Below are 22,419 nucleotides of genomic sequence, written 5' to 3'. Positions count from 1 at the left end.
TTGACATGAAAGTCAACAACAAAAACCAGAGAAAGAATGTTTGCTACCTCATGACACAAATTAGTCTGCAGCAAAGAAATCTGTCATAAATGTAATCACTGGGCCACAAAGAGAAAAACTTAAAATATATAAATTCATTTCTCCTCTCAGAACAAAATTTGCAGGCCATCAAAGAAGAGATCATTCATAACAACAATAAAAATAACAGAAAACATATATTGCATTCTTACTAAGATGGTAAGCACTGCTGTGTTAGTATTTTAAGTGTATAATATAGTAACTCATTCCTTTCAACAATCTTACAATATAGGTACCATTATCATTTAGTTGCCTTTTACAAATAGGACAACTAAACCAGAGAGAGACTTAGGAATTAGCCCAGTCACACAACTGCTAAGTAGCAGGACCATGATTCTAACATAGGCAGTCTAATAGTCTATAGTATTTTTTTTTCAATACGTTTTTATTGATTTTTTTTAGAGAGAAAGGATAGGAGAGAGATAGAAACAATGATGTGAGAGAAACATTGGTTGTAGTCTATACTCTTAAGCAGCATATCATAGTACCTCCCAACACAAACCTTAAAATTAACATAATATCTCACTAAGGTAAAGTGAAAACATACATTAATAAACACATTGCATTTCAGAGATAGAACGTCAGTTAAGAAAGCAACATGACTGATGGAAGCACATCACAAAGGCATTTTTTTAAATCCTCACCTGAGGATATGTTTGGTGGTGTGTTTTTCTTTAAATGATTTGGGGGCAGGGGGTGAAGGGAGGCAGAGAGAGAGAAAGAGACGGATCGGTAAGAGAGAAACATCAATTGGTTGCCTCCAGTGTACAGGCCCTGACCAGGGATCAAACCTATAACTTAGGTATGTGCCCTGACTGGGAATTGAACCTATAAACTTTTGTTTGTACAAGATGATGTGCTAACCAAATGAGCCACCCATCAAGCCAGGGCTACAAAGGCATTTTTTAAGTCATAAATGGATCTTGTACATGTTTTATTCTTCACATAATTTATAAGGTAATTAACCCAGAGATGTGAAGTTAAAGAAAATATAGTCCAGCCAGTGTTGCTCAGTGGCTGAGCATCAACCCATGCACCAAGAGGTTGCTGATTCAATTCCCAGTCAGGACACATGTTCAGGTTATGGGCCCAATCCCCAGTGGGGGACATGCAGGAGGCGGCCAATCAATGTTCTCTTTCATTGATGTTTCTATATCTCTCTCCCTCTTTTTCCCTCTCTAAAATCAATTAAAGGAAAAAAAAAATGTATAAAACAAAAATAAAGAAAGAAAAAAATGCATACCGTTTCTGGGGAAACATCACTATTCTCAATAACAGTAGTGTCTCCAGCAGCTTTTACTATTTTTGACTGGATAAGATCCAGAGACTGTTGAGCCTGTGAGGAAAGCAATATGGTAGCTTCACATAATACAACTGACAATTAAATATATATAAGAAAAAAAATGAGTGATTTTCTTACATCTTTTATACAAGAATAAAGGTCTTCTAAAAACACAATGTAAAAGCAATCTATTCAGTTTTTTCTCCAAAATAAAATCAGCTTCCTCCCCCACCAGATTATAAGAACACATGGCTCACTATCTTAAAAAGTTCAAACAATACACAATTGATATTTAGGTTAACATTAGTCCGGATTAGGGGATCAGCCAAGTCTGGCCACAGCCTGTTTTTGCACAGCTCACAAGCTAGAAATGGTATTCACATTTGTAAAGGGTTATATTAAACAAACAAAAAATAGTATGTGAGAGAAATCATAAATGGCCCACAAATCCTGCAATAGTTTGTGGTTTTGCAGACTTCTGGTCTAGATTTCTCTTCTGTACATATTAGGGCAAACATGGCATTATCCATTATCTATGAATACACCTGTTTCATGTCCTTAAAGTATGTTCTGAGAAACTAAATTGCCAGGCTAAAACTGCATGTTTTACATATCTGATCAAGAGGTCCAAAATTAAAATCACATATCAAAGTAAATTGGACTGCTCAGCCCCGACAATGTATCGTGTACCTAAGTTTTGAAGTCTAAAACAAACTTCCTAAGTTCACATTTTATCAACTGGTAATAATAACACCAAAATAATTTGAAACAATTCTGGATTCCTAGATTTTTGCATAACATCATACAGAACCAACAAAAACATTTCTTTCAACTTTTGAAAAAGTGACATATTTGTTTTACTAATGACTACATGTCCCATGAACACAATCATAGCTCTAAAACAGCTTTGATAATAAACACGTAAATTACACTTTGAAAAATATTTCAAAATTACAAATAACCTAATGCAAAGAATAAAAAACGTAGCCCTAAAAACTGCCTGTTTATGATATTAAGAAAAATGTATTTCTACAAAAAAATAAATGAAAGGAACAAAATTCTGAAACACAGAGGTCTATATACATCTTTTATATCCATGAAGATAAACAACTACATAAGGTAACCCCCGCAAATATATAGATGTAAACAAATTTTAAAAAAAGAACTTCAATTAAAGATTATTCTATACTGTATAAAGCAATTACACAAATGTGATGAAATGATGAAGCAAATTAAGAACAGAAAAACAAGCCATAGTTCCAAAAACTATATAATTTAAATTTATAAACAAATTAATGTAATAACGCAAAAAACAAATGCAGAATTAGCAGTATGCTTGCTTAAGATTCAAGGCACATCACATGATGATATAACATCTTCTGGACAAGCAGTGTCTTCCTTACCTTGTGCAAGTCACCAGCTACCTTCTGTCTTTCACTTTGTTCAGTTCTAAGTTTTGTGCGTGTTTCATTTAACTGTGTTTTTAACTGTAAAAATAAAGCAACACCATAATTAACTTTATTTTCATCCTTCTTTGATTATGTTTAGACCTCCAGGACCGAAGAATGAATAAGAAAGAATGGTATCTGTAACAGTTATTACGCACAGTGGGTTAGCCAAAATACTGCACCAGATGTATAGAAGCTAAGCATTGAAGGCTCCCATCTGTAAAGTTATATGTAAGAAAAGCTATAGAAACAAACTACCATTTAGAGGAGAAAACTGCAAATGTAAAAACAAAACCATCAAATTCTAGCCAAGGGCCTTTAAAAAGTATTACTATTCACTGTTCATAAAGTAGTTCGTTCATATTTTAGTTATTCCAAATCAAAAGGCAAGTAGTCAGAAATTTTACTAGTTTTTAAAGATTTTCTTGACTATACCGTTAAAAAAAAGTCAATGTGTAATATTTTAAAAGACACTGAACAGAAGATTACAAATCCAATAAAATGAAAACTTCAAAAACTTAAATGTTGATTATCCTTTAAGATGTCACTGAAGAGATCAGTGCAAGACCACACTGGCTTAATAATACCAAGAAGTAATGTCTTAAGATATACTTCTCAATAACCAACTTGGCAAAACAGTAATAAAGCTCTATAAAACTCTAGAGCCAATGTAGAATGCCTCTAGTCTTAATAACTGTTCTAATTAAATATGAATAAGGGAAATGGACTACACTGACAAAAAAATAACTTTCTTATTTAAACTCACCAAGTTAATTGATTTAGCCTCCCACCCATAGGCATGACATTCCAAATAGGTCTGGACACCCAAAAGGGGGAAATACAAGATGATGACATTTTGAACTGGAGGGAGAATCAGTGAGCAACATTCATTTGGAAATGTTATTTATAACATTCATTTAAATACTCAACTTCTTCAGTTTTTGCTCCTTTCCTTAACTCTGGTTTAACATACCAGAGAGATTATTCTTTTGGCCCAAGAACACACAATATATGTGCAGGCAAACATTGTGTTAATTTATCTTAAGATGTGGCAACAGTTCTCCTGAGCAAACAAACAGAAAAACTAAAATAAAAATTATAAACTCAAGACAAAAAAAAAAAACCCATGGCCAGTTTGGCTCAGCAGTTAGAGTGTCGGACCGTGAACCAGAAAGTCCCGGCTTCAGTTTAAGGGAACGCACATCAGTTGCAGTTTGTCCCGAGGTCCCGGTTGGGGTCGTGTGAGTGGCAACTACTCGATGTGTCTCTCTCACATCGATGTTTCTCTCTCTCTCTCTCCCTCCTGCTCTATCTGAGGATAAATGCAAAAAAAGAAAAAAAAATGTCCTTGGGTGAGGATTTAAAAAAAAAAAAAATTCAAAATGGCCTCCTGACTGATGTCAAGAAGCAAAAAGTACAAAGAGAACATCAGGCTGAATGAAGACTCAACCATAATCCTGTGGGTTTGATGCCACTGCTGGAGTCAGCCTCCAAGTGCCAAAGTAAAAAGTATTATCTCCAACAACTGTAGAAGTTAATGTCTAAAAACACATTATAGAGTAAGGCTTATAGCTGTGGCATACCACAGTCCTGATCTGTGCAATGTATAACAAACATATGTAATGAACTAGTCTTCCACTGCAGTGGGAATGATTCAATTAAGATAAAATGAAGGTAAATAAAACAAAAATTTTATTTAAAAACTAAAGATGTTGGGGGAAGGCTCTATGTGCATATTCCGTAGAGCCCAATTCGGAAAACTGATTTCCATAAATCACTACCATAACAATTCGGAAAACTGATTTCCATAAATCACTACCATAACACAGAAGACCAACCACAAATGAATGAGTTAATAAGTTTTCTCTGGTACATACAGCAGTACTAGTAAGAATATTCCAAACTGGGCAGGATTAACGTGGGGGGAAGGAGAAAACTTACTATCATCTTCCTAGAGTTTATTCAAGTACTTAAAATAAATCTCATCACATGCTATAACAATTTTTAAGTCATGGAAAAATGTAAGTTTAAGATAGTTATATTTATCTAACAACTAAGCCTGTCACAATCAGTATGCATTTCTGGAAATTTAAGAATGGGAATGAAGAATATTCTATGTCGTTATAGACATTTATCTAACTTTAGCTAAATCTTTAAGTCTATAGCTTTGTGATTACTATGCCCTAAATGATATATTGATGATGAAGAACTGCACAAGCTTTTTGTTATCTATAATCTATACAAAGACCAGCAAAATAAGAACCTGGATTGGATTATCCAGGTTAAATAATAAGAGGTCTAGTTAATCATGGTAACTCTGTGAAGGGAACCTTCACAACTCAGTCAGCCTTAATCAGCTTGTTTCATTTCTTTATTCATAATGCTGCTCAATAAATTAGGTTTTATAAAACACAGAAAATATTTTTGAGAAAGAGTTGCAAGCCAAACATGCCATTGTTAGCAGCTAAGAAAAGAAGTATCATTTTAGGAATCAAGAAAAGAAAGATCATTTTAGGAGTCATCAGAATATGAAGATGATCTTAAACTTACAAAAATGGCAAGCTAAAGATGTTAGCAAGGAGAAAAAGTTTTGATGGTTTCTCCACATGTCAACACAAGTGTTTTCAGAGCCTACTTGATACCCAGTGGAGAACAAGCTTCTTACCAAATTTAGCTCTTCATTCTGTCTTACTGCTTCAGAATATGAATCATCAAGTTTTTTCTGCAATTCAGTCAACAGATCTTTCAGCTGCAATGAAGTTTAGAGTTTAAGATTGATCTCCTTATGGTAGCCCATGTTATGTATGCTACTTGGAAGCTCTGCCACAAACAACTTATACTGAAATATTTTATCACTCTGTTATAAACTTAATTTAAATTGAGAAGCAAAGTTGAAAAAATTCTACTATAAGTACCTCTCTGACTTCTGTGACATAGGTAGATCGTTCAATTTCTGCCTTCTCTAGTTCCATTTCCAAATTCTCTCGTTCTCTTCTCAGCTAACAATGCAACAAAGAAAAAAAGTTAACAAACACATTTAAGATTTCCTTTCATGATGCTTCCCCACAGTGGAGAGTTATGACACTTACGAATATAAAACTATTATCATCTCAAAAACTATGAAAATATTCTTAAGCGCACAACTGCCATCATCAGTAAAGAAATCTTAAAACACAGATCTTAAGGAAAACCTTAATACTAAAATAGAGTCCATAGGTTCCAACTCAAACAATGAAATAACATACATTTTCAACATCTTTATTTTCTCTTCTTAATCGCTCTAGCTCTTGTTCCAAAGATGTAAATGACAACTGCATCTGAAATGTGAAACAATTATTTGGCCAAGTAAACCATCAAGAATACAGAGGCTTTTATCTTCTAGAATTTTAATCCATTAGATACTTCAGAGGTCTTGAAATGTATCTCATTTAAAGCCATATTGAATTTTAAAAGACCTTAAAAATTAGAGTGGCACACTTAACTTGATTTAAATTGCAGTCAAAATCCACCCTATTTGCATGCCATTACATTAGGCCCTGCTAGAAGTGCTTAAATTTTTAAACAACTGATAACTGGCTGTATTTAGTCCCCAAATGCATTAACATAGAATACCATCAGCATCCTTAATTCTGCGCAGGCTGGCCCAGGAAAACAAATGAGTAAGAGATGGCACTCTTTACCATACCCAAGTAAATGGGAGAAAAATTAAGATTGCACACAGAAATTCAGATCCATGAAGAAAAGTAGAACTTATTAAATTTTTTTTGAATACTATATCATGGGTCACAATACAATGTTTTAAAAGTCATTCTGTGTGGGAGACTTTTTGCATGGCATCCATTTTGTTAAAATCTGTTCTGCCATCTCCTGCCCCAAGGCAGAATATCTCTGCATACTATGTTTCTGCATTCCTTTAAGTAACCATTTACTCAGCCAGTTATACTCTGTTTATCTTTTGTTCCACCCCGTGATATTTACTTGAAATTGCTTCAGGGTGGTTACCACAAACTTATCATCGCTTGGCAACAAATGTTCTTGTTTTTCTGCTTCTTGCCCTATATATTGTGTGGATTTCCCCAGAATAAACAAGACTTGATCAGAGCCCTGTCTTGTCTCCATTTCTCGTGTCTCTTGTCCCTCCTCATCCTCACTCCCCCTCTAGAGTCCTCGTTGCTCGACCTGCAGGACGGGTCAAGTGGCGCCCAACGTGGGGCTCGAGAACAGGGGATCCAATGAAGGACACCATTCGAGTGGCCAGCAGAAAGGAAAAGAAAAGAGGGAACGACGTGGGAACCTGCTGCGTCTGCATCCCTCGGGTAAGTGAACAGCGATTATGGGTCAAGAAATGAGCCAACATAAGATTTCATTGAAGGACTAGGAAAGGCTCTCAAGGCACGAGGAGTAAAGGTAAAAATTAAGCATTTGTGTCAGTATTTTGATTATATTAAGGAAGTTTGCCCTTGGTTTCCTACAGAGGGAACTATAGATCAAAAACGATGGAAAATAATCGGTGATGCTCTTAAAGATTACTACAGGACTTATGGACCTGAGAAGGTCCCGGTAACTGCTTTTTCTTATTGGAATTTAATAGATGAAATTCTATCTCAGAGACATTCTGATCCCCTCATTGCCAATGTAGTAGAAAATGGTGAGGGTATATTAAAGAAAGAAAAAAAGGAAATAAAGAAAAAAAAGGGGAATGAAAATGAAAGTAAAGAATGTGAGGACTTCATGTCATTCGATAGTGATAATGAGGAAGAAAAAACCAGGAAACCCTTGGGAATCAAAAACCACCCATGAGGGGAGCCGCCCCAAAGATCCCTCCCCGCGCGCAGCCTGCACCGGAGCTAGATGATATAGAGGCTTTTCCAGTAACAGATACAGTGGACGCGCAAGGACAGGCTTGGCGCCACCACAGCGGGTTTGATTTTAAATTAATAAAGGCTCCGTAGCACAATACGGAGCCACAGCCCCGTATACTATGGCAATTTTAGAATCAGTAGCCGAGAATTGGCTTACGCCTGGGAATTGCCAGATGGCTACCAGAGCGTCTGGTTAAACAGATTGATCAAGTTAAAGGAATAACAGATATCCATATAGATAACTCCAGGGACGAAAATTCGCCCTGAGAGCCTTTTCCTGTTTTTTCTTTATTTCAGGAATGGACCGGGAGGCTGAAATCTTACTGCTAGGGATACTACTGCATCTTTGCCTGCTTGTGGAAGGAGGTTTTGGGCCTCCTCCAAACCCTGACGAGCTCCTGAGGGCCTTATTTGACCCCCATGCGACTGCCTTGCAGGAACGTTGCTGCTTCTATGCCAATAAGTCTGGTATCGTCAGAGACAAGATCAAGAGGTTACAGGAAAACCTAATAAAAAGAAGAAAAGAACTTTTCGATAACCCCCTTTGGAGCGGGCTATATGGGGTGCTGCCTTATCTTCTCCCTCTGTTGGGCCCCTTACTTGGCCTTTTACTGACTGTGTCACTAGGACCTTTCCTCTTCAATAAGGTGATGGCTTTCATCAAGCAGCAGATAGATGCCATTAAGATGCAATCTATACAGGTCCATTATCATAGACTTGAAATGGCCGACAGAGAAGCTCACTCTAGCTGTGAGTCGGTAAGCTATGACTATGCCCGAGATGGCAAACAGTGAGTCTCAAAAACCTTGTTACCTTGGTGCGCTGGACTGGATAGCCAGAGACGGGCAACTGGAACTCACACGCATCGCCAACCACCACCTAAGACAGGAACAAGGCTTTATGCTGCCTTGCTATTCCGATGACGGGTTCGGACAGGTTGGCACCGTGTGAAAGTTTCCTGACCTAAGACAGGCACAGTCCCCTCAAGGTATTATTTCGGCCTTAAAATTAAAGAAAAGGGGACCTGTGGGAGACTTTTTGCATGGCATCCATTTTGTTAAAATCTGCTCTGCCATCTCCTGCCCCAAGGCAGGATATATCTCTGCATACTATGTTGCTGCATTCCTTTAAGTAACCATTTACTCAGCCAGTTATACTCTGTTTATCTTTTGTTCCACCCATGATATTTACTTGAAATTGCTTCAGGGTGGTTACCACAAACTTATCACTTGGCAACAAATGTTCTTGTTTTTCTGCTTCTTGCCCTATATATAGTGTGGATCTCCCCAGAATAAATGAGACTTGATCAGAGCCCTGTCTTGTCTCCATTTCTCGTGTCTCTTGTCCCTCCTCATCCTCACTCCCCCTCTAGAGTCCTCGTTGCTACGGGTCAATTCTGAACTCCAAATTCTTTACTTCCAAAGTACTATACATTCTTTATCATTATCTTTTAGTTGTACTCTAAACCAGTGAGTCTCAATCTTGGGTGGGAATCATAATTGCTTGAGAAGCTCTTTAAAACAAACTGCTGGCCCCACAGAGCTTCAGATTCAGTGAGACCCAAGAATGCATTTTTAATAAGTTCCCAGGTGATACTAATGTTGCTGGTTCAGGGCACACATTTTGAGAATCACTGCTTTAAGCTCTTCCTTTTTAAATACCTGTTTAATAGTCTTTTGTGATTCATCGACCTTAACTTTCCATTTATTTTCTTCCTGCTCCACACTTCTCTGTAGCTTCTGTAAAATACCTTCCTATGGACAAAAGTATAGTTGTTTAAAAAAATAAAATAAAATACCATGTTCTTTTGCTAAAATAAACTAAGCTACTAAGGAATAAGTTAATGATTTTTAAATAAAACCAAAATGTAGATTAAAAATCATTTCCTACTGTTTCCGCAAGGACGGATTTATATTTTTCACACTCTAGCTGTAACAATGTGTGCATTTCATCAGCTTCTTTCAGCTTGTGCTCTAGAACCTGCAAAGAATGACAAAGAAAAATTCTCTAGTTTTACCAGAAAATTCTGTGCTTCAAACTTGTTTCAGTACTTACTGGTATATTATGACAAATGGTTTCTAACTGCTTTACAATGAAACACTACATTTCAACCTTCTTAAAGAACAATAAAGTTCAATGACCTTTTTGGTCATTTGGTTTTGCCAATAAAACTCTCCCAAGTCAGCTTACTATAAAATATATGACACAATTTTATAATAAATAGGCTTGTCTACTCTTTAGCAGGATGGTAAAATCAAAGCAAATCCTCACATGAAGTAAAGTCGTAACACCAAGCTACAAACGTGGAAAAGGGGATTTTAATTATGTCGCTTGACATACAAGGAAGAGTTAATCTCCCAAAGTTCAGCAGTCAAGGATAAAAACACATCTAGGTTCTGAACACTTCTAATGATGCATTTGGAGATACTTTAGCAAACCAGTCAGTTTCTACCTACCTACCTCAAATGAGCTTTACTTTTTAAACTAAGGCTAAAAAGAGAGTAAGAGATACTCAGTTTTAGAAATGAGCTGTAAAGAGTTAAAGAAATGGCAAACATTAATTTTGTATACAAATCAAATGTAAGGAAGACTTACACATTTTCACCAAAATGTACACAAAATGAAATCACTTCATATTTTCTCCAAAATCATTAGTCTACTCATAATACATCTTTTATCTTTACCAAGCTCATAAAGACAAATTCTGTTTACTTCTTTATTTAACTTCTTAGTTAAAATACAGATAACGTCACTTCTTAAACTAACCTTAACCTCCTCTGAACCAGGAGTTCCAGTCATACATTCTTTTGCCTTCTTTTCAAATCCACGCAACCATTCACTATAACTCTGTGGAGAAAAGTAAAAATAACTAATTTCCAAAAATATCTTAAGTAGGTAAAAAATTTTAAATAACTAAGTTAGATGGTTATAAATGAAAGCTACATAGATAAATACCAACCCTCTGGAAATTTCAAAAAAATATATAATGCATAAATTGTGCATAACAGCTCTGGCTGAGTGGCTCAGTTGGCCTGGAGCATCACCTTGTACACCAAAAGGTTGTGGGTTCAATTCCAGTTAGGGCATATACCAAGGTTGTGGGTTCAATCCTCAGTTGGGGCAAATATGAGAAGCAACCAATCAATGTTTTTCTCTCTAAAAAAAAAAAAATCAATCCGGCCAGTGTGGCTCAGTGCTTGAGTGTCAACCCATGCACCAAGAGGTCACCGGTTCAATTCCTGGTCAGGGCATATGCCCAGGTTGTGGGCCCGATCCCCAGTCTGGGGCATGCAGGAGGCATCAATGTTCTCTATCATTGATGTTTCCATCTCTCTCCCTTCCTCCTCTCTCTCTAAAATCAATAAAGAAAAAAAAATTTTTATAAATTGTACATAGCCAAGCCTTGAAAACAAACACTAAATATATACCTATGGGCGTGTGCTCTCCCTTCCAGGAGCACAAGCACTTTTCCCTTCCCCTTTTTCTTCTCCTACAGGTATGCATCTCCTAAACCCTAAGGGACCCCATGACACTTGCAATAAGGGAGCAATGGGCAGTGGCAGCTCATCCCAGGGTAACCCCCTGACCTTGTTCCCAAGGCCCCCTTTTCTCTGACTTTCCAGTGAGCCACAGCGGCCCAGCCTATACTCATTTTCCACCTAGTACCTCTCCTGTTGCTTCTTCTATCCTAGACCCTTCCTTGTTTCACTATCTCCAGCTTTAATAAACATCCTCTAAAATTGTTTTAATTACACACACACACACCTATGTACTACCATCAAAATTTAATTTCAATTGCCTGGCTGGTATGGCTCAGTGGATTGAACGTCACCCCATGGACTGAGAGGTCCCGGTTTAATTCCCAGTCAGGGCACATGCCCAGGTTGTGGGCTCGATGCCCAGAAGGGGGCATTCAGGAGGAAGCTGATTGATGTTTCTCTCTCACAGCAATGTTTCTATCGCTCTCCCTTCCTTTCTCTCTAAAACAAAATCAATAAAATCATATTTAAAAAAAATTAAATTTAAATTGTATCTACCCAGACCAAGAATATTTGCAAGTAAATTATAGATGTATAGGTAAAATATCTGAGCCCAAATCCAGCCTTCAACACTTATTAGCACCAGGACTAAGAAATTCAATCTTTGCCCTGGCCGGTTTGGCTCAGCGGTTAGAGCGTTGGCCTGCAGTCTGGAGAGACCGGGGTTCGGTTCCCGCTAAGGGCACGTACCTCGGTTGCAGTTTGTCCCCGGCCCTGGTTGGTCGTGCGGGTGGCAGCCACTCGATGTGTTCGAACACATCGATGTTTCTCTCTCTCTCCCTCCCACTCTACCTGAACAAAAAATGGAAAAATGTCCTCTGGTGAGGATAAAAAAAAAAAATTCAATCCTTAAAACACAGAAATACTAGAATGAATGACTTTTCAAAACATTTTTTTCAAGTAAACCATTTCCCAAAAACTAAGTATTCTGAATTTATAAACTAAGAGTTTAACTGAAGATACTCTATTCAGAGGATTACAAATTCTCTAAAGGTGCTCCAGGAATTTTGAAAATATTTCAAAATAAATATGTATTATGAAAGGCTTTTAAAATCATAAGAAATTATAAAAATACACAAACATTTACTTGTTTAAACCAACAAAAACTATTTGACAGGTTAGCTGATGCAAACAAAGGCATGTATTATAGTTTTAGTCATTATTCTAAATTTTAGAACAAGTCATTCTATATTTGTTATGTTTATCTAAATTTTATACTTTGATAGAGTATTTATTTGTTAGATACTTTAAGTCAAATTTACTCTTAGTCTTCTTTTAAGTCTTTGGTTTAGTTTAATCTAAGAAAAAGAGAACACAAATGAAATCTCTATTAACTGCTGTAATTTAAAGCTTTATTTATATGGCTGAATTAGGATTCTCTGTACTCTATCAAACAATAAAAAGTGGGGGGGAAATGGCATGCTGTGATCACCCCATAGTACAATAATAGTATACCCACATAGCATAAATTAGTAAAAAAAAAAAAAAAAAAAATTACATTCTCACATTATAAATTTTTACCAAGACTAAATGAATACTATTAAAATCCTCCTTAACTACAAATACTGGGATTCAATATAAATGACAGTCAGCTGAAAAAGTGATTTGGTTGTGTCAATATTGTAAACCTCCATCCAGCTCAGGTCTCTCCTATGCTGATCAAGTGCATGCACTGTCTAGGAAGTCATCTTGCCCCCACCCCATCCTACTCCCAAAGTATTGAGCCTGAATCTAATCGAGCCTCTACTAACTACCAATTAATGGAATACACAAAGGACAGAGAAACATTTTGGGATTCAAACTACAGGGATTCATTTTGTCAGCTAAATCCAGAGTGGGAAAATGCATATAAAACCATCAGGGTGTGTTTGTTTTTTTAAAAAGGGGTGAGAATTGGTTAACAAATAGAAGGGAACCAATGGAATAAAAAAGATCTAAGAGACATCTTAAACGAATCATATGTTGACCCTTACTTGGGTCCCAACTAAAACAAACTACAATAAGTAGTTATTATTTCATTAAAAAAGACAATTGATATGACAACTAGAGAGATATACTGAGACTAGACAGACATAAAATTAAGGGTTTTTTTTAAGATGTAATAGTTTTAATTTAAGAAATCCTTCTTTTATATATATGTATACTGAAATATTTACAGATGAGATGCTCTGATGTTTGACTTCCTTCAAAATAACCTAGGAAGTGCGGGGTAGGAGGTCAAACAAGATGGTATGTATTATCAATTCATGCCATGTACTAATAATTGTTGAAGTGTTATGTTGGGTACATCAGGTTCATTATGCTATTCTCTCTACTTCTGGGTATGTATACAATTCTCCATTAAAATAAAAAGGTCTACACCAACATTTTAGGAAACTATGTGCATTCAGTAGCTTTCTCTGCTCAAATATTCATTCTATTAATTCTCTGAATCAAAACTACTTTTCTCTCCCACTTAAAACATACACAACCTCAAATAAGGTTGTTCTATATATTTTCAAGACTTACTTGAAAATCTTAACAGATGACCAAAATCTTGAGTTTTGAAATAAAAAGAGCTTGGTTCACAGTACTAAATACATTTAATTAAAAAATAAAATGCTCCTGCCCAGCCGGTGTGGCTCAGTGGTTGAGCGTTGACCCATGCACCAGGAGGTCACCAGTTCAATTCCTGGTCAGGGCACATGCCCAGGTTGTGTGCCAAATCCCTAGTGGGGTGCAGGAGGTGGCCAATTGATGTTCTCTCTCATTGATGCTTCTATCTCTCTCCTCTCCCCTCCTCACTAAAATCAATAAAGAAAATAAATAAATAAATAGTTCCTAAATCTAAGAAGCAATCACTTAAAATTACGTTCTATTTTGAATAAAGCCATTAAGATTAATGGCTGATTAATCATAAGAAATCATTCTTTCCCAAATAATATTATGTTTATGATCTTCTAAATATGTCTCATATTTAAACTTTATAGAATACAACAAAAGTATCAGGTGAATAAATAGAAATGAGTTTTGAATCATGTAACTGATCTTCACTACTCAAAAGCACCCTAAGGTTAAAAATGGAAATGAACTGGTGCACTACTGAAATCAAGTACAGAGTGCAAATGCTGCTTATTCACAACTTCCTTGAATAGTAATAAAAATGTCATGTTTTTAAAAATAATAAATTAGGATAAAACAAAGAATGTGGGTCATTTCATTCTTTTTTTTTTTTTATCCTCACCCAAGGACATTTTTTTCCATTTTTTGTTCAGATAGAGTGGGAGGGAGAGAGAGGAAGAAAGAGACAGAGAGAGAAACATCGATGTGAAAGGGACACATTGAGTGGCTGCCACCCACGCAACCAACCAGAGCCAGGGACAAACTGCAACCAAGGTACGTGCCCTTAGCGGGAACTGAACCCAGGTGTCTCTGGACCGAAGGCCAACGCTCCAAACGCTAAGCCAAACCGGCCAGGGAGGTCATTTCATTCTTCGTTTTATTCTAAAGTCATGCTTTCTGGACCAACTTAATTACTTTCTCCCTACCCCTTCACTCTCCTCTCCCTTTCTCTCTGTTTCCCTTCCCCCACTTTCTACTTCATCCTCCATTTTTCCTCCCTCCCTCTGCCTTCCTTTCATTTAATAAATATTTTCTATGCACCTACTTGTTACCAGATATGTAATAGTAAAAATGACAGCCAATGTCTCTCCCTTCATGGTGCTTATATTAACTTTCCACAACAAAATGAAAGTTATAATTTCAGTAAATAAATAAATAAAATAAAAAATAAATCTTACCAAATTAGAAGGAACAGACACCTTTGGAAATAATTTTTTAAGAACTTCTTTAGCTTCCAATTCAATAGCTTCCACATGTTGTTGTCTTTCCTAAAGCAGAAGTTCAAATCAAACTTACAAGTTTATAGAATTAAAAAAAAGAAAAAAGCTACAATCTTTTAAGCTTTAAGGGAGGAAAAAGTCAAAGTATTTTTAAAAATTCATCTTAATACTAACAAATGTCCAAATTTTCCCACTTTAAAATGTCAAAATGCTTCCATAAAAAAATTTGCAAAATCTCTAAAGCATCCCAAATAACAAGTAATATCTTATATTAATAAAGCCAAGGCAGTATCTGACAATGTGGATATTTTCCTTGCCATTAGAAATCAAGTGATTTGCCCTTCCAGGAACACTTCAAAACCCAAAAAACAAAATATACTTCCTGTAGCTAAACCTTTAAACTCCATTTACAAAAAACACTTTCTATAGCTGAAACAAACTACATGCAAAAAGTATGCATGTGGGCAACATAATTGAGGCTTACTGTCTGGCACTTCTCTATAAAAAAACACATCACCAATGAACTATAATGCCAGGGGATTAAAATGCCAACTTTCATATTCCCAGCTGCAAGGTCAGGTGAAAATACTTATTCTAAACAAAGCAAAAGAAATAAATAAAAATTTGATGGGTGGTACACATGAGAAAAAGAGGACGAGGCAAAACTGATGTCATTATTACTTCACCAATGCCAAACATCAGGAAGACTAATCCTGACACTTGTGTATACTCTGTCAGCTATAAATTTAAAGTATTACAAATGCATGCCTAAGTCTGGTGAATTTAAATCCAAGTCTAATGGATATTAATTAACATAAAACCATGGTTTGTCAAAATTAGGGTAATGGCTTGATCACACACAAATAAAAATCTACAAAAGATAAAAAATGAGTTATAAAAATGCACATCTAAACCAAGCCAAGAAAATCAAAACATTTGTCAAGTTCAACAGGTGACAAAAATACAAGCAAGCTAGCAAGATCTCAACTCTACCCCCACCATTTAAATGTGATCTTTGAAATCTATTACAGATTTAAGATGTATAAATTTCAATTTAAGAAAATCTAATAACATAAAAATCTAAAGTCACACAATAGAAAGCTAGAGATTGCCCAGTCAGTGTGGCCAGGTTCAATTACTGGTCAGGGCACATGCTCGGATTGTGGGCCAAATCCCCAGTGGGGAGCATGCAGGAGGTGGCCAATCGATGTTTCATTCTCTCTCCCCCACCCCTTCTTCTCTAAAATCAATAAAGAAAAAAAAATGTTTAAGTTATTTAAAGAATATTAATCATATTCTCTATACCTATACACATAAAGCTATTACTTTATTCAGGATTAGTTGCAGGATTTTAAAAATAGAAGTTTTTATGGAATATTTTAAATAATTCAATAAAAATTGACTATTTTTCAGGAATACACTCACATAACTGCATAAAATAAGGTATATTCATTCAAGGAAAATGTTTAACTGGCAATTCAAAGACAATTAAAAAGTCATTTTTACCATCTGACCACAGAAATGGTAGAGCAATCTCTAAAGAAAATCACTTAGAAAAAGAGACACTGTGGAAGAGAAGTTTTTTGGAAAACTTCCCAAGAAGAAAAAAAATCTAAAAAAAATAAATAAGTGTGTAACTTTTAACCAAGAGGCATAAAGATAAGTTACTTTTAGTCTGTACTAACAATTTTAGCTAAAAAGTTTTCATTTGACAAAGTAGTTTGGTTGTGCATACAATTTCCATTCCTCTGTAACACCTGGAAAATATCCGATAATGGAAAGTTACACCATTTTAATTTCCTTACTATCTTTACCTAAGTGTACTATATATAATCTTTCATGTGAACCTAACATTTATAGTAACTCCTCAAGAATATATACTCCTTACAGCACAACTTGTGGTCCTAGGTCAATCAATATCACTTTACACTTATGCTATCTGAGGACTAGATTCCATTAAAATAGAGAAAGATTATAAATTCTATTCTCTGTACATTATTAGCTATGCAAGAAGCCATCATGCACTTGGTGGTGAGTTTGAAAACATGGATAAATTCTTATACTCACTCATCACCAAGCTCATGATGAAACATGCATAAACTCTAGCCAGAATGCCTATGACAGTAGCATATATAACTTCTTGCAAGATTAAGAGATTAGTACTTCGTGGATACCCAGTCTCATTACCAAAACAAAAGCTAAAAAGTAACTCTTAACAGTGAAAAGCAGTTATAAGAACAACCAGAAACTATGCCAGAAACAATGTCCTACCTGGCCTAGATTTTTCTATTCCCTGTACTAGATTTCTCTGGTCCCAATATCTGCCAAAAGTCTCTAGTTTAGGTTTTAGTGAAAATTAGGGCCAGGTGAATAAGTATATACATACATTTCCATTACACTAAAGAAAATATAAATACAAACATATACTTGGATTAAAATATTTGTAAAAACTTTACTAAAAAGAAGTCCTTTAAATGTCACTAAGATTTATATTTAAAAGTCAGCAGATTACCTTGGCACACAAAATACTTATAGAATGTTGAACTGAATAACATAAGTAATGAGTTTTATTAATAACCCATCTGTAAAATTCTATATTTGTTCCACATACTAGGAATTTTCAAAATGCCTGACTGAACTGGCACATTCCTTTCTCTCAGTCTTTAAAAACAACTTCTTATTTATAATTCATTAAAAATCTTCAAACCCGCCCTGGCCGGTTTGGCTCAGCGGTTGGAGCGTCGGCCTGCGGTACAGAGAGACCCGGGTTCGGTTCCCGCTAAGGGCACGTACCTCGGTTGCAGTTTGTCCCCGGCCCTGGTTGGTCGTGCGGGTGGCAGCCATTCAATGTTTCTCTCACGTCGATGTTTCTCTCTCTCTCTCTTCCTCTCTCTCCCTCCCGCTCTATCTGAACAAAAAATGGAGGAATGTCCTCGGGTGAGGATAAAAAAAAAAAAAAAATCTTCAAACCCATGGAACAACTTGAACTCAGGGAGAATATCCTTTATCACATTGAAGACAAGGAAGATATAAGTTTCCGGAGTACTGTACATACTCAGGTCATGAGAATTAGCCCTTATATTAATAGTCCACACTAAACATAACACATGCATTACTGTCCAGCCACTTCAAAACCTCAAGTTTAATTCTAATTTCACTTTTTCTAAGGAACCATCCCCAATTACACACCAAGAAGTGATCCCTTCCCTGCACTTCTTTAAGACTTACTATTTTCTACCTTGTCTGAGTTATCTTGGTGTGCCCCAAAGAACCTAGGAGAGTTCTCTGGGCACTGTAGGTACATCCTAGGTATTTAAATGTGTTTGTTAATTCAGTTAGATTTTTCTGGCTCAGGGTTTTCATCCAAGTTTTCTTAACCAACTCAAGAGGCACACACTGACTCACAAGAGCTTACATACATCTCCTGAGACTCTTAAGCTTAAAGCAGTCATCACCAAATCTCAAACAATCAGGTAATCACAACAAACCAGCAAGCCCAAAATTAAAGCTTCAAAGGAGTAGATGAAAAAAGCAGAGGTGGCAGAGATGATAAATGTGGATGGATAAGGAAATTTTTATATTTAAATTGCAGTATAATTAAATGCTTTAGTCTGATTTTAAGACAAGCTGCAGATTTTCTCTGTTCAGTGGATTGATTCTAGGAGTCAGCATTACAACCTTGGAAGTCTTGTTCACTTTGTCCTGCAGCATTTTTTCAGTTGATGCCAATGCTTCCATTGCTTCCCAGTTTTTCTCCCGAAGGTCCTAATCATTTTTAGAAAGAATGATTTCAGTTTATCCATTATTGAAAGATTTTTGCTTTTTACTTCATCAGTATTTTGCACTGCATTTAAATGCTGGTTACTGCAAAATTATCTCAATGGAAAAATATGTATATTAGCAAAAAATAAAAAGCAATGTTTAGAAATTTGAATGAGAAAATAAAGATGCCCACTTTGCATGTTTTAGTATACACGCCAAATATGCCAGCTTTAAAGTAATTACTGTGCACGTGTGACAAAGAAGAAAGCATTCGAAAGTAAACACACATACCAAGATTTTAAGTATGATATCAGGTACACTGAATATTAAAGGATTAAGGACAGAGCAAATACACAAGAATTGCAAAAAGCTTTACAGGTGATTTTTAAGCAAGGCCCAGTATCACTTGTGGGACTTTCCACTGAAGCATAACATTTTTTTCTCTAAATATGTTTTATTGAATTAACACATTTCAAGTCTACCTAGGAATGACATAGTAACTCACTGTGCTTCTGTATCTTTCTTGGCATGGTCAAATGTATATGCCATAAAGCAACCTGACATGAACTGTATGAGCTACTTGATCCAGGCAAACCAGGAGGCAGGAAGGCTATAAAACACATTCTCTTGGAAGAGAAACAGAGGTCATTGGAAACTGAACTCTGAAAGATCTATTTAACAGCATTTCATTAGCAAATACAAAAAAAGAACAATCTGCTATATTTCAGTCTTTGTTCAGATTTAGAAATCCAAACAGATGAAGAACAAAAAGCCAATAATCACCATTATTGAATGCTTACTTGTGTACCCCACACTGCGTTTGGCACTTCACATAAATTCTCATTAATCCTCACAACAACCCTAAGAAGTATTTATTCCCATTGTAAAGATGGGGGGGAATCCACAGCTCAGATAGGTTAAGAAATTTGGTCAGGTGAACACAGCAAATGAAGTGGCAGAACTAGCAATCTGCTTGCCTCTGTGTGGCTCTTTTCACACACATCAGTGCCTCCAGCGCTGGGCTGCTGCTGCTGCATTAGAATGGCATTTACTATGCCCTCCTTATCTCAGAATCCCGATAATAAAACACAGTTAGGGTGTTAGCAGTATAGTGGCAAATTCAACTCAGGTTTTGTGGCCAAGCGATGCTGATGCTGTTAGTAACATTACACAAACACATAAGGGCAGTTCACATACCTAATTTTGACAAACTCAGGGGTGCAGGAACATTTCAACTTGTTAAATTAACAAATTAATGCAAACTGAAAATTTTTACTTTCATTAGAAAACACATACTGATTTACTATCAATATCGCCTTAGATTTCAATAACATTTTTAACCTTGCTTAAGGCTTAGTTAGCAATCATACTTTTGTGTGCAAAAATTCCTTCTCTATCAAAATTTTTTTTTTCTCACAGGTGTCACCTGGTCAGAGAGAATTTAAGAAATTCATCTTAATTCATTATTTTTCTTTTTAATAAGAGTATCAGGATTTATATGTCTTAGGGCATACCATCCCTTCCCATTTTAGCACAAAAGTATTCAGGTCCTGAGAGACCTCTAACATGTTTAATTTCCAAAATTCAAACCACCTCAGTTAAAAAAGAGAGGTTCCAGAAGGCTTTGGAAGACCTTTCATTATTGAAAATACTTGGTTTGAATACTGGCATTACTTTTAGCTTACAAAGAGGTTAGCCCAATCAAAATAAGAGAAAAATACCTTTGATTTTAAAATGATGAACTGAAATTATAAGTTTCCCAAATAAAAGTTCATTTGAAAGTCAGCTGCATTTTATAATTTTAAAAAATGTGTTTCTATCTGAAGCTGTAATAATTATAGCTTCAGTATTTTAAATAATATTCACAAGTATACAAATTGGTCTTTTCATTTAAAGAAAATATTTTCTCCAATAAAATTACCCCAATAATTCTCCCCAAAAAGGCTACACAAAAATAGCACTTAAAAAGATTCAGAAAAAAATCTGAAAAGATTTTTTTTTTAAATTCTGAATCATGATATTTCAGTGAACTAATTAAGAAGAAAAGCTTTGCTCTGATAAAGATTTGCTTACATTGTTTTTCTTCCTCTGGTGTTCAACAGCATCCTTCAAAGAATCTATCTCATTCTGGAGACCAGTTATTTCCTTCTCTCTTTCTGAAATTCTAAACCAGAACATGAATACACAAAATATTTTAGGTAAACAATGAATATAATATTTGTTACAACAAAATAAAAACAGCAAGCAGAAGACACTTTAAAAATGCATTAACAGGCAAACTCATTAAGCTTAACTACTATTACCATAGAAGGCCTATCTATGAATTCTTACTTTCAGAAATCATTTTTAAAACGAATTTTTACAATATGACATGCTGACATTTGTGTTAAAGTGAAATAATCCCCTAAGAAACAGTTCATGAATATATAAACTGTTGCAGTCATTTCTATTTTTATCTAGGGTAGTGAAGTAGCAGTAAAACCTCGATATAACAGACTAATTTGGGCGAGAGGTGTCTGTTAAATCCAAAAGTCTGTTAATAAAGTAGGTTTTCCAAATTCTTATGTTAAATATTTGACAAATTAGTTTACCTGTTTTTACTTACAGACACACATTTGTGTAATTAAAATTAAGTATGTATAAAAGTTTAATTTCACAGAAAAGTTTTCTATATGTATTATTGTAATTTAAAATTTATACTGAACAGGTCTAGTTAATGGGTGCATTCACCTGTCACCTCGAGTAAACAAACGCACATAGCTGAAGCATGGCTTAGCTGCATACATGGTAACATTGGAGAGCCTGGTGGGTGTGGCTCAGTGAATTGAGTGTAGTCCCATGGACTGAGAGGTCCCGTTTGATTTCCAGTCAGGGCACATGCCTGGGTTTCAGGTTCAATTCCCCATAGGGGGTGTGCAAGAGGCAGCTGATCAATGTTTCTCTTTCTCTCTCCCTTCTCTCTCTAAAAAAAAAAAAAAAAAAATCAATAAAAACATATATATTTTTTAAATGCTGCAGAAAGTCATGCCAGGGACAACAGAACCAATTAGCAGCCATGATGCAGTGATCACGTGCTAATCATTCACCAACACTGTTTATAAGCAATGACTCTTGGGTTTATGTATGTAGACTATAGTTGTAAATATGTTTTATTTATTTATGTCAGCAAAATTACTACAGTGTTTTTTCCAACATATGGCCTATTCACTAAAATCTGTTAAAAATAATAGTGAATTAGCCCTGGCCCATTTTGTTCAGTGGTTAGAGCCTGTGGACCAATGAGTAGGGAGTTCGACTCTGGTCAAGGGGATGTACCTCAGTTGCGGTTCATCCCCGGCCCTGGTCGGGGTCATGCGGGAGGCAACAGGTGAATGTGTGTCTCTCTCTCTCTCTCTCCTTCTCTCTCCCTCCTTCCCACTCTATCTGAAGATAAACAGAAAAATATCCTTGGGTGAGGATTAAAGAATAAATAAATAATAGTGAATTAATAACAAAAATAGCCCGTTAATTTAGTTATAAGCAAATCTTGGTTGAAAGCATTTTAAAATTAACAGGGTATTAATTTTCACACATGACATATGTGTAGAAATGTCCATTAATCCGAAATCCATTAAATCAAGGTAAGCA

General features: G+C 35.7%; 1 protein-coding gene across 11 annotated transcripts in view; it reads right to left on the bottom strand.

Annotated features, from left to right (window-relative positions):
• The window catches only part of KTN1 (kinectin 1), a 112,859-nt gene that overhangs the window by 11,123 nt on the left and 79,317 nt on the right, over window positions 1–22,419 (bottom strand). For 3 of the 11 annotated variants that reach the window (XM_036260633.1, XM_036260662.1, XM_036260643.1), the window contains exons 32-43: window positions 20,866–20,956; window positions 18,709–18,795; window positions 14,989–15,078; window positions 10,437–10,517; window positions 9,561–9,650; window positions 9,332–9,424; window positions 8,484–8,549; window positions 6,054–6,125; window positions 5,724–5,807; window positions 5,474–5,557; window positions 2,764–2,847; window positions 1,322–1,414 (exon numbers count right to left, since the gene is read on the bottom strand). In XM_036260633.1, the coding sequence (XP_036116526.1) occupies window positions 1,322–1,414; window positions 2,764–2,847; window positions 5,474–5,557; window positions 5,724–5,807; window positions 6,054–6,125; window positions 8,484–8,549; window positions 9,332–9,424; window positions 9,561–9,650; window positions 10,437–10,517; window positions 14,989–15,078; window positions 18,709–18,795; window positions 20,866–20,956 (1,015 nt within the window). The remainder of the gene's footprint in view (window positions 1–1,321; window positions 1,415–2,763; window positions 2,848–5,473; window positions 5,558–5,723; window positions 5,808–6,053; window positions 6,126–8,483; window positions 8,550–9,331; window positions 9,425–9,560; window positions 9,651–10,436; window positions 10,518–14,988; window positions 15,079–18,708; window positions 18,796–20,865; window positions 20,957–22,419) is intronic. The other 8 variants (XM_036260654.1, XM_036260708.1, XM_036260680.1 and 5 more) reach the window with 5 other exon arrangements.

This window comes from Molossus molossus, unplaced genomic scaffold, assembly GCF_014108415.1.
Source record: "Molossus molossus isolate mMolMol1 unplaced genomic scaffold, mMolMol1.p scaffold_m16_p_1, whole genome shotgun sequence".
NCBI classification, from domain to species: Eukaryota; Metazoa; Chordata; class Mammalia; order Chiroptera; family Molossidae; genus Molossus; species Molossus molossus.
Note: the sequence above shows the minus strand (reverse complement) of the source record. Positions and strands in the feature narration are given on the sequence as shown.